Raw genomic sequence first — 13,061 nt, forward strand, 5'->3', positions numbered from 1 at the left:
TCATCAGATCCCTCAGTTCAAATAGGTAATAATAGTTTAATTATATTTTGTGAAAACAATAAAGAAAAACAGAGTCAAATACAATCTAATTTAATAGACATTGGGTTTGACTTTATAGGAACTGAAAAGCAACTCGATAATGTAGAACATATTAGGTTATTTACAACAACCACACAAAAGCTTTTTAAACAAATATGTAGATTAATGTCAAATATCAATTCTCACACTACAAATGAAGAAAGTAAGAATGGAAGCTACAACGTGATGCCTGTCGCAACAGATGAGACAGAAACAACGTACATCAAAACAAACAATAAATCCCAGCAAGAAGCAAAGAATAATAACACACCTCCATCCAGCAACCTAGAAATACGCATTGCCCACATTTCAACATGAAAAATCATGCAGTATTATGTGAATCAAACGAAATAAACATAGATGAACAGAAATATTGGATGGTGGGCGGTAACGGATTCGAACCGCTGACCCCTTCGGTGTAAACGAAACGCTCTTGTACCACTGAGCTAACCGCCCTATGTATCTTATTATTTCATAAAAAACACTTTATTTCAACAATCACTTAAAACAAACCAAAACAATTTATATCGTCACTGTATTATGATAGAATTATTTCTTATCATCATATTATTTTCAAAATGAGTGCATTATCACACAGTATTAGAAGAAACAAAACTCAAAAATGGTTAATTTCATTGTTACAAGAAAATCATATTTTAACAACTGACCTAATACTACCAATATTTATAAGAGATAATATAACAAAAAGAGAAACAATACCAAATATGCCATGTGTTTATAGAGAGTCCCTTGACAGCATATTAGCAACCATAGAAAATGCGATTAATCTTGACATTAAAGCTATAGCTATTTTCCCTTTTGTAGAAAAAAAATTAAAAACAAAGAGTGCAGATGAAGCATTTAATCCAGATAATTTAGTATGTAGAACCATACGAAAAATAAAATCTACATTCGCAAATGATATAGGCGTAATTGCAGATATAGCCTTGGACCCCTTATACAGATACAGGACACGATGGAATACTCGTGGATGATTATGTGGATAATGAACTAACTGTAGAAACTTTATGTAAACAATCATTAGTCAATGCAGCAGCAGGATGTGATATAGTCGCCCCTTCTGACATGATGGATCACAGAGTACACCATATACGAGAAGTACTTAATAATGCAAACCATAATAAAGTTGCAATACTCTCATATGCAGCAAAGTTTGCTTCAACATTATACATCCCATTCCGTAGTGCTATAGGGTCTTGTATAACAAAAAATATAAACAAATCATCATATCAGCTCAATTTTTCCAATAGAATAGAAGCAATTGAAAAGATTACCCAAGATATACACGAAGGCGCAGATATGGTCATAGTAAAACCAGGTACAATGTACCTAGACATAATATATGAAGCGAGTCAAAAAGTTACAAAGCCTATATTTGCATATCAGACAAGCGGTGAATACCAAATGATATTCAGCATGGGAGAACCTAGCATGATGGAATCACTAATAAGCTATAAAAGAGCAGGTGCAAGAGCTATATTAACATACTATGCGCTCAAGGCTGCCCAAATAATAAAAAACATATAAGGCACAGCTAGGCAAATGCTATATTACAAAAAAGGATATAGCTTAACGTTTAGAGTATTGGAAAGATTTTCTAGCTTTTTTCTGACCATATTTCTTACGCTCAACCATTCTAGAGTCACGAGTTAGAAAACCATTTTTGCGAAGGACCCTAGCAAACTCTGTATCAAATATACTAAGAGCTCTACTAATACCAAGACTCAAAGCCCCAGCTTGCCCAGAAACACCACCACCTTTGACAGTAGCATGTATAGAAAAGTTATCAAGTTCCTTTAAAAACATTAGAGGTGCAACTGCTCTATCAAAAAACTCACTAGTAGCAAAATATTCCTTAATAGTACGCTTATTAACAACCATATCACTCGCGCCTCTTTTGATCCAAACACGAGCCACAGAAGTTTTTCTACGCCCAGTACTATATATTCTGCCCATACTATCAAACTTAGAGCTAGAAACAACTTTATCAGTCTCCCGAGTTAACATACAAATTTCATCAAAAAAAATTACTAACAGACATTCTTCCTATTATAAGATGCAAAATCCAATATAACAGGGCTTTGTGCTTGATGCTTATGTTCTGCACCAGAATATAAATAAAGGTTTTTCATTATTTTATTACGCAATGGCCCTTTACTAATCATCCTAGTAACAGCCATCCTAACAAGCCTTGCAGGATCCTTCTTATCATTGATTATAGTATAAGGAGTTTCTTCCTTTATAGCACCAGGATACCCGGTATGTTTATAATACTTCTTAGTAAGCATCTTACTACCTGTAAGGTGTATTTTGCCACAATTAACAACAACAAAACAATCACCACAATCCATATAATCTGTATAGAAAGGTTTGTGCTTACCTTTTAAACGAAAAGCTAGGTACACAGCCAAGCGACCCAGAACAACGTTGGTAGCATCAATTAAGTACCAATCTTTACGTATCTCAGAGGGTTTAATAAAACGAGTACTAATATTCATTTATAATCAACAAAATACAATAATAGAAACAATATTTATAGTAACATACAAACGCTTAAAAAAACACCCACTAAGAAATATAAATGCCAATATATAATTTTAATAGTGAAATTACATAGTCCTTCCTACTTCTGGCGCAACTGGTACAATATAACAACTTTCCAAAATGGGGGATGTACGATCATGATAAGATGAAAATGAAATCATGGAAGTACTCACAGAAAATGATATTATAACTGGCATGTAGGCTTCAGATCTCATATTTTCAGTATTCCTAAAATTCTCGTCACTAATATCACGAGAAGCGACAGACTTTTCTCTAATAGTTTCAATAGTGTTTTGTAATAAATTAATACCCTTGGAGGAATAATGCCGTAGCATATTGTACATAGTGCTTGTTACGGTTGAAACAAGTTCATAAGTATTAGTAACAAGCCCCCTTTCACGCATCATAGTGTTAGTAACTCTATTGTTATTAAAGTAATTCATAATTATAGATCTAGTATCTTTATCGACATTCGATAAGCCTAAATCACTTTTATTTTTATTCATACGTTCCATTTCATCATGGGACTTCTTAACAGATCTATTCATATCAATAATGTTATCCATAATAGAGTATAAAGCACTCCTTAATACTAATGGAACACTAACACCGCTCACCTTATCGTTAACCATGTGTGATATAAATAAGTTTGAAATCGCAACTCTGGAAATATTTTTAGATATATTTAACAACGAAGATTGAGTCATGGAGGAAAGAAGTGAATCTAAATTCCTTTTCGACATACAACACAATAAAAATGCAATTTTTACTTGATCAATAATTCTTTTGGATTTTCTTTGTTCCATTCCAGGGAAATTAGATATTATGTAATCTAACTCTTCTAACCTTTCTTCCATCAATGGAACAGATTTCCCATTTAAAATGAAATCTGATATAGCTCTAATAATTCCTGTTAATGCAGATAGGCTTACTCTTAACGTGTAACCCAAGAATTTATATCGACAATATTCACTATTCTCTGAAATGTTTGAAGATACGCTATCGGTATCTAATTTTTCTACACCAATATTCATCTTTCCATCATCTGAAGGTGATTTATTTTCTACTGAAACACTTCTTGCAAAATCGTTATATTGGCCTTGCAAATCCCCTAAAGCCTCCTCTTTTGATAAATCTTCTATGTTTATCTTATATCGAGAAAGAAAATCACCAATTATATTATTTACAGATTGACATTGCTTACTTACTTTTATATCAAAGTCGTCATCACCATCATCAGACTCTCCATTTTTTATAAACTCATGTAAATTCTTGTTAAGCCTCTCCATAAAACCCTTATCATTATGTAGGGTATAAGAACTGTTAACCATGACACACCTCCTAAAAATCAAATTTATTCATCAATATTTGTTTATTTTAACATAAAATGCAGTAACAATCAATGATTAAATATTTGTTAACATGAATGCGATGCGCGATTGTATCATAACTATACCCATGTTACAATAACTTTATCTTCTCAATATTATTAGTTCGTATATTTTACCATACCATACACCACTTAACTGAAGTATTTTGCAATTAAATTTTATACTCATAAATTTTATTGTAATACCTCACTTATGTATTTTCTCCATTTAATTTTACAGTAATTTCAATATGATAGGAATAGATATAGTTAAAACAGCAAGAATAGCAAGACTTTTATCAAAATATGGAGTTAAATTCAAGCTGAGAGTATTTTCTCAACACGAGATAAATTGTTCTATGTTGCTAAAATCACAAAAATCCGTCAATCAATTCTTTGCAAAACGATTTGCAGTGAAAGAGTCATACATTAAAGCAATCGGTGGTATGAAAGAAAAACTTCGTATGTCTGATATATCAGTAAAAAACAATAGCATGGGAAAACCACTGTTATACATAAAAAATATATTACAGAAAAATATAGAAATCTCTATAACAGATGAAGAAGATTATGTAGTAGCGTGCGCTATAATATTTCCTTCAAAATAACACATTAATATACATGGATGATATACAAAAAATCAAAAATAGGGTAAGTATATCTGAAATCATAGGGCAAAAAGTTAAACTAACCAAAAAAAATGATAACTTTATAGCACTTTGTCCTTTCCATAGCGAAAAGACCCCTTCATTTGTTGTAAATAATAAAAAACAAATATACCACTGCTTCGGATGTGGAGAGCATGGAGACATATTTTCATTCCTCATGAAAACAGAAAATTTAACTTTTTCAGAATCTGTTAAGATATTAGCAGATAATGCAGGCATAGATTTACAATATAAACATAATGTTAAAAATATCAGAGATACATCACAAAAAATAATGTTAACACATATAAATCAATGGTTTGTTGACAATCTTTTTAATAACCAAAATGTATTGAACTATATATTAAACAGGATAGATTTAATTACTATAAAAAAATTCAACCTAGGATTCTGCCCTAGAGAAGGATTAATAAAATTCTTTCGATCTCACAAATATACGGTAGAAGAAGCAAGAAAAAATGGAATACTAACAGAGTCAAGCAAAGAATACTTATATAATAGAGTTACATTTCCTATATATGACGATTCTAATAATTTAATTGCATTTGGAGGAAGAACATTTATAGAGAATGATAAAAGAGCAAAATATATAAACTCTCCTGAAACAGAATTATTTAAAAAAAGTAAAACATTATATGGTATCAATAATTTCAATTCATCAAACAAAAAGTATATTGTACTCTCTGAAGGATATTTTGATGTAATTAAAATGCATTCAGTTGGTTTAAATTCATGCGTTGGAGTATTAGGTACATCACTTACTGTTGAACATATAGAAAAATTACTTTCACTAAATAAAATAATAATAATATGTTTTGATGGGGATAATGCCGGTACTACTGCCCTAGACCGAACAATTAAACTTATTATTTCAAAATATGCAAAACATATAGACAAATTCCGATGTGTGATTTTACCGAATAATTCCGATCCAGAAAGCATTCTTTCATCTCAAGGAAAAAATGGTATGGTAAACTTGTTAAAAACAAACATCTTTTTATCAGAAGCACTATGGCAAATATCATTAAAGAAGCACAATTTATCATTGTATAATAAAACACCTGAAAACCTTGTAAAAATTGAAAAACACTTACAAGAATACTTAAAACTTATAGAGGAGAAGCGAATATATAATCACTTTCAATACTTTTTTCAAAACAAGATATCATCTATAAAGTATCAAAAAAAAATAACAACACAATATAGCCCTCTATCACAAATCATTGATTCCGACGAATCAAAAAAAATATTATTAAAATTAACATTGATCCACCCTAGAATAATTTTTCATAAAAATAGGGAAGAGGTATTTGCTTTAATTAAATTTGAAAATAGAAGATTAACGGATATACAACAAAACATAATCAGCTTTGCAAATAACAATGACCCAAACGAGTCAATTAAAGATTTTCTATATAAAAATAATATAGATATAGATGACATACTAAACGAAAAGTTAGACAGTATGCTAAATATCACACATGATACAAGCATCACTTACGATGACGCATTATCTATTTGGAGGAAAATATTAAATGAGATTCAGATCAAAGATTATCATAACGAGCTAACCCATATAAAAAATAAAAAAAATAAAACATATCAAGATATACAAAGTATAATAAAGATAAAAAAAGAAATAGAGATATTGAAATCACAAATAATTGAATAGTAAGTATTTATTAAAAATATATTCAAATAAAACAAGCATAAACAATATCATAACGAGATGATATTTCTTATAGTAGCTAATAAAACAATTGTGATAACAAAAGTATTGATATATCATTGTAACCGTATTTCCTTATTTTTAATGGTAGTTTTGTATATGGATAATAATGAAAGTGATTTAACCGCCTCTTATGATATAGAGCATTCTACAATGGATGGCGCACAAAACCCTTCTTTGATCACTAGTATTTTACCTATAATAATAGTATTTTTTATATTCTATTTTTTAGTAGTACGACCTCAAAATAAAAAAATTGAAACTCACAAAGAAATGATTAATGGTATTAAGCCAGGAGATAGGGTACTAACTGCTGGAGGAATAATTGCAACAGTAACAAAAGTAAAAAAAGGTAGCGACATAATAACAGCGTTAATAAATAATAAAACTGAAGTCACAATATCAAGGTCTTATGTATCAGAGATAATGAAAAACGCTAAAAATAGTTCCATAGAAAAAGCAACTCCTGGCCAAACCAAAGATGATAAACAAAACAATGAATCTAAACAAAATTCCTCAAATGAGTAATGTAAAAAAGACTATATTAAGCATAAACATAGATAAAATAGCACTACTACGTAACTCTAGAGGATATAACTCTCTTGATATAGTAAAGTTTGTTGATTTAATTGTATCTAATAAGTGCAATTTTATTACAATGCACCCCAGAGAAGATGAAAGACATATAACATTACTAGATGTTGAAATATTATCTCGCAAATTTAAAGATATTGTCGCGTTTAATATAGAAACTGCAGTTATAGAAAAAAATATATCCTACATCATAAATAATAACATATCACAAATAACTATGGTTCCTTCTAGGAAAGGAGAAAAGACCACAGAAAGAGGTTTTTTTGTAAACGAAAATAAAAACTCTATAGAAAGGTCTGTATCTATGATAAAATCAAAAAATAACAACATAAAAGTTAGTTTTTTTGTTAATCCTGATAAGGATGTTATAGATTACGTTTATTCTTTAGGAGCCGATGCTATTGAATTTCACACTAAAGAATATGCCCTCAATTATAACGATAAAAATAAGAAAGATGCCATTGTAAATGAAATTAAAAACTTATCTGATTATGCTCGTAACCTGGGATTAAAAGTAAATTTAGGACATGACCTAAATTTGAAAAATACAGAATATATATCAAACATAGTACAACCAGATGAAATTTCCATAGGCCACGCATTAGTTATTGAGTCTATAATGTACGGAATGAACAAAGTTATTAAGCAATATCATGACATATTATCTGGCATAAATACTGTGAAATAAATATTTTATAACAGTAACTAATATATACACATTGTTCACATATAATTTCTATGGTATGATTTCATTGGCTTGGGTGAAACAGCAGCGAACCTAGTCAGGACAGAAATGTAGCAGCTACAGTTGTGAGTTTCAGGTCAAGCCACACAAACATGGTTATTGTATGTATATTTCTTTATTCAATAAATATAGGCCTAGCACTTTCTCTGGCTTTGTTGGTCAAGATATCAGCATTAAAATAATAGAAAACTCTATCCAACTTGGCTTGTTGAGCCCTGTGATACTACTACATGGACATTTTGGGGTTGGAAAAACTTCCCTTGCAAGGGTTCTTGCAAAGTCTATAAATTGCTCTTCTAGAACATCTCATGAACCTTGTAACTCATGTCAATCTTGTTCGTTAATATCCTCCTCTTCTCACCCTGATGTTATTGAAATAGATGCTGCTAGTAATACAAGTGTATCAGATATGAGGCAAATAGTGTCAGATTCACAGTACCTACCTTCAATATCAAAGTCAAAAGTATACATAATAGATGAAGCACATATGTTATCTAACAGTGCTTTTAACTCTTTACTAAAAACATTAGAAGAACCTTCAAATAAGGTATTTTTTATACTTGCCACAACTAATATAAACAAAATACCAGATACAATATCTTCACGCGCACAATCATTTAACCTACACCCTGTTTCAGAATCACACACAACAAAATTACTATCAATAATATCAGAAAAAGAGTCTATCCAATTCGATCATGATGCTTTGTCTATAATATCACATAACTCAAATGGTTCATTAAGAGATGCAATAGGTATTTTAGAGCAATGCTCTTTATATAAGAAAGATGTTATAACAAAAAGCGACGTTTATACTGTTCTCGGACAACAAGATACCGAAACTATACACAGCATACTGTCTATGATATTAAAAAAAGACAGCAAAGGTGCCCTATCACTATTTAAATCATCTTGCCAAACATCAAACCCACACACTGTTATAAACCAAATGCTAGATGCCATACACCACCTCACAGAATCAAAAATATCAGGGACAAGTCCTGACAATCCTAATTTTTCTGATATAAATATAGAAAAATTATCACGTATTTGGTCTGTTATAATACAAGGAATAGAAGATATGAGGTTCGCACCCAATACTTTTCATGCATCAGAAATATTGATCATTAAGTTATGCAATATAGCTTCTCTACCGTCTCCTAGTGAGATAATAAAAAACTATGATCAATACTCTGACAAATCAAAAAAAAAAATCCTGACAACGCAAGATTCATTACAACAGTAGATAACTTAAAAAAAGTAAAAGTCTCGGAAAAAATAAATAGCTCATCAAATGACAAACATCTTACCAACACTAAAGATACAACAATTGATTCAATTGATATGGATCATATCTCTACTATGTTATGCAACGAAGGATACAATGATACCGCTCAAGAAATTAAAGGAAAAATGATTATCTACAAGGCAAAAGATGAATCTATACAATTATTATTGTATAAAAAAATTTCTGATATAGATAAAGATAAGTTAAAAAAAATTTCAAATAAAATATCAGATAATTTCTTCGATTGCACAATAACTGAGTGCTATTCAAATTTGCTACAATCAATATATGATAAATTTCCTAAAAGCAAAATTGTAAATATAGCAAAAACTAAACCATGATATTCAAAAAACATAGTTATTATTCATGATATATATTACTATTATGAAAGGAGTTCTTAAATTATCGTAATATATTTGTATGAACCCTATTGTATTGAAATACACTAAATATTAACATACCATAATGATATGTTGCTGAAATACAGCAATTATATAGTTTATTCGCAGTAAATAATATGCTGTGAGTTTCCTATACTCAGGTTTATTATTAATATCATGTCAAGAGAGAGTGTGTATCATGACTAAAAATAATTTAATGTGTGGTGAATCCGGAGCAGGAACAGTCAAAATATATTTAGAGAAAAAAGACCTTTCTATCAATAACATAGAAATTAAAAGTTCTATATGTAAATCTAACAATAATAAATTAAAAATAATATCATCCTTTAAAGAAGCAATTTCAGACGCTTATAAGAAAATAAAACAAGAAAATAAAAAACTCTTTGATACCACACCAGAGTTCATACAAAGTACAAAGAACATGTTTAATGATATAATGAATGGTAAAACACCTTCAATACCAGAAGAAATAGAAAAAGCTTACTCTTCTATAAATGCAAACAAGTATGTAGAGTCAACATCAAAAGATGGATTGGCAACTGTAGAGCTTCTGTACAGCTTGAAAATACAGTGCCTTAAATTTGATCCATCAATTGATGAAGAACGCATCAATACAGTGTCAGATCTATTAAAGGTTGCTTTTAATAATGTGTTGGACAAATATAACAGAAATATGGAAAATATACTTTTCAACAATCAATCCAGCTAAAATTATTGCAAAATGTACCAAAAATATTTATCATTACCTTAGTCATGTTGAATAATACTTATTTATAACTTATGCACGGCCTAATGAAAGGAACAAAGGGTGTAATCTTTGGAATAGCAAATAACTTGTCTATAGCACATAAAATAGCTGAAACTTTGCACGAATCTGGAGCAGAAATGCTTCTAACTTTTGCAAGTGACGCTTTAAAACCTAGGGTAAAAAAGATTGCAGAAACCTTTGGTTCAGAAATTGAATATTGTAATGTTTTAGAAACTCAATCAATTCAAAATACATATGATAGGTGTGTAGAACTTTTTGGTGAAATTGACTTCATAGTACATGCTGTTGCGTTTGCAGATAGAAATGAGTTAAAAGGAAGGTACTCTGATACATCTTTACAAAATTTTCTTAATTCTATGCATATATCTTGTTATTCATTAACAGAAATCACTAGAATATTTTTACCCATTATAAGTAAAGAAAGAGGAAGTATACTAACTTTATCATATTATGGCTCTCAAAAAGTTATGCCACACTATAATGTAATGGGAGTATGTAAGGCTGCTCTTGAATCAAGCGTGCGTTACCTTGCAGCAGATATAGGAAAAGATAATGTTCGTATTAATGCTTTATCTGCTGGCCCTATTAAAACCCTTGCATCATCTGGTATCTCAGACTTCAATTACATATTAAAATGGAATAAAAATAATTCTCCGCTAAGACGTAATATAACAGCTAAAGAGGTTTCATACTCTGCGCTATATTTTCTTAGCGAACTTTCCGTTGGTGTTACAGGAACAACAGGTTATGCAGATGGAGGATATAGCATAACAGGTATGAAACAAAGCAAAGATCCTGAAGAATGATCAATTTTCCACAAAAAAACAAACACTACCTTTCTCTGAAAGAACTTTCTACAGCAGAATATAAAGGATAGAAAAGATAGTTTAGTAAAGTTCTAGACTCAGACATCACAAAAATTGTTGCTGGCATACCTGGGTATAGTTCTGACCCATGAAGCTTTCCTAATTCAGATTCTGGAATTATTGTACGGGCGCGATAATAAGGTAAACCACCAGATTCTGAGATAACATTAGCAGAAACATAAAACGTAATACCCTCAATAACACCAACCCTTCGTGAGCTAAATGATGGCATTCTTATTCCAGTCTTTATACCACTATACTCACCATATGAAAGTAAATTATCCTCGTCTTTAAAAGCGTTTATAACAGATTCAATATTTTGAACTGGTATTCGGGATTCTATTATGAAGTTTTTATTAACAGGAACAACCTCAAGAAGTTCAGACCTAGGATATACAATACTATCAATAGTAGAGACTTTCATATCACTTATAACACCATCAAAAGGTGCTCTTATATACGTACGGCTAATAATATCTTCAATAGTTAAAATTTTTGCCTTTATTTCTTCAATAGATGACTGAATATCATTGATAGAACTCGATATATCCGACTTGAAAGAATTTATAAACTTCACTTTTTCCAGCTCAGCTTCAGAGATTTTTTGCATAGCCCTAGCACGATTCGCCTTATATTCTCCCAAACGACCTAGTACAGATACATATTCCTTCTCTATAGCACTTATATGGGCTTTTTCAATAAAACCTTTATCAAAAGCTACCCTTTTTGCACCAAGTTCATCATATATAATATTCCTTTGAGAGGAAACAGCTTCAATCTGTGAATCCAACGCATCCACCTCTTTATATATTTGGTCTATATGGTTATCTATTATATTAATCTGAGAATTAACTGAATTCATTCTAGAATTAAAAATATCATTTTGAGCTTCAATAGCACCTATTATAATCTCATTATTATTCGTTGCCTTTTCAATAAGGTAATCACTGTACTCTACAAAAGAAGCAAGCCTTTTTTCTGAATTTAACCTATCAACAGTAGCATTTAACACGTCTAGTTTTTCTTGTAGTAAAATGGTCTGAGACTCAGCATTCACATCTTTTATTTTCAACAACAACTGCCCTTTCGAAACTTCATCACCTTCATTTACATGAATATTTTCTATAATCCCACCTTCAAGGTGCTGAATCGTATGTTTTTTTATATTAGAAAAAGATACAATGGAACCAGAAGCAATTACAGCACTATTCAAAGGTGCAAAAGCGGCCCAACTACCAAATATACCAAAAAATATCAATATCACTACAATCGCAACATATTTTGGCTTCTGCACCATGTTTTTTAACTCTGGTGAACACGAAGAAAAAGGAGGTATGAATATTAGTGAGACATAATCAACCAACATCAGTAACACAGACTTATCATCCCTAACTAATTCAAGATCAACATTGCTATCTTTAACAACAACGTCTTTTGTATTTTCAGTATTATTAGATTCACCCATAATCGCTATTTAAAATTTAACCTTATGATATAAGTATCAATCAAATTTATTACCTTAACATTTAATTCAATTACCAAGATTATAAATAAAAAAAATAAAAATAGTTTAAATAACATAGCTCTAAATACTTTATTTTTTACAATCAAAGTAAATTTAACCTTACTATAAACATCATAACAAACCATGGATAAAAACCTAAAAGACACCCCAATTTGACAGTATATCAACAATATCATCGTCAATAGCATTCAAAACATCAGTACCATCAGCACCCATTATAACCCTAGATAAATCAAGTTTTCTTTTGAAAGGTATACAGAAATCTTTACAAAACATAAAATCAAAAGAAAGTAATGAGTTAGTATTAGAAATATTATTATCATCAATAGACGATACAACCGGTAAGATAATATATAAGTGGTCGTCATATAGCAGATCAGTAAAAGATGCATAATCAATCCTTTTAGGTTCCGGCCAGTAGGGTGTACCTTGAATCGATATATAGTCACTATGTAAAACTAGTG

At 30.4% G+C, this 13,061-nt stretch overlaps 2 protein-coding genes and 1 non-coding gene across 3 annotated transcripts; 1 reads left to right on the forward strand and 2 right to left on the reverse strand.

Annotated features, from left to right (window-relative positions):
* Window positions 1-459: 459 nt before the first annotated feature.
* On the reverse strand, window positions 460-534 carry Trnav-uac (transfer RNA valine (anticodon UAC)). The gene has a single exon. It is a non-coding gene; the product is annotated as a tRNA-Val (tRNA).
* Window positions 535-10,691: 10,157 nt separating this feature from the next.
* Window positions 10,692-11,012, forward strand: LOC145208796 (enoyl-[acyl-carrier-protein] reductase [NADH] 1-like). The gene has a single exon (XM_080079046.1). The coding sequence runs from the start codon at window positions 10,692-10,694 to the stop codon at window positions 11,010-11,012; it is 321 nt and encodes a 106-aa protein (XP_079935172.1).
* A 25-nt stretch (window positions 11,013-11,037) lies between these two features.
* On the reverse strand, window positions 11,038-12,537 carry LOC145208797 (type I secretion system membrane fusion protein PrsE-like). The gene has a single exon (XM_080079047.1). The coding sequence runs from the start codon at window positions 12,535-12,537 to the stop codon at window positions 11,038-11,040; it is 1,500 nt and encodes a 499-aa protein (XP_079935173.1).
* Between the last annotated feature and the right edge of the window lie 524 nt (window positions 12,538-13,061).

Source organism: Phallusia mammillata, unplaced genomic scaffold (assembly GCF_965637545.1).
Source record: "Phallusia mammillata unplaced genomic scaffold, kaPhaMamm4.hap1.1 HAP1_SCAFFOLD_356, whole genome shotgun sequence".
NCBI classification, from domain to species: Eukaryota; Metazoa; Chordata; class Ascidiacea; order Phlebobranchia; family Ascidiidae; genus Phallusia; species Phallusia mammillata.

Coding starts and splice junctions, on each gene's coding strand:
- LOC145208796 (XM_080079046.1), top strand. CDS start 10,692: ATGGGAGTATGTAAGGCTGCTCTTGAATCAAGCGTGCGTTACCTTGCA.
- LOC145208797 (XM_080079047.1), bottom strand. CDS start 12,537: ATGGGTGAATCTAATAATACTGAAAATACAAAAGACGTTGTTGTTAAA.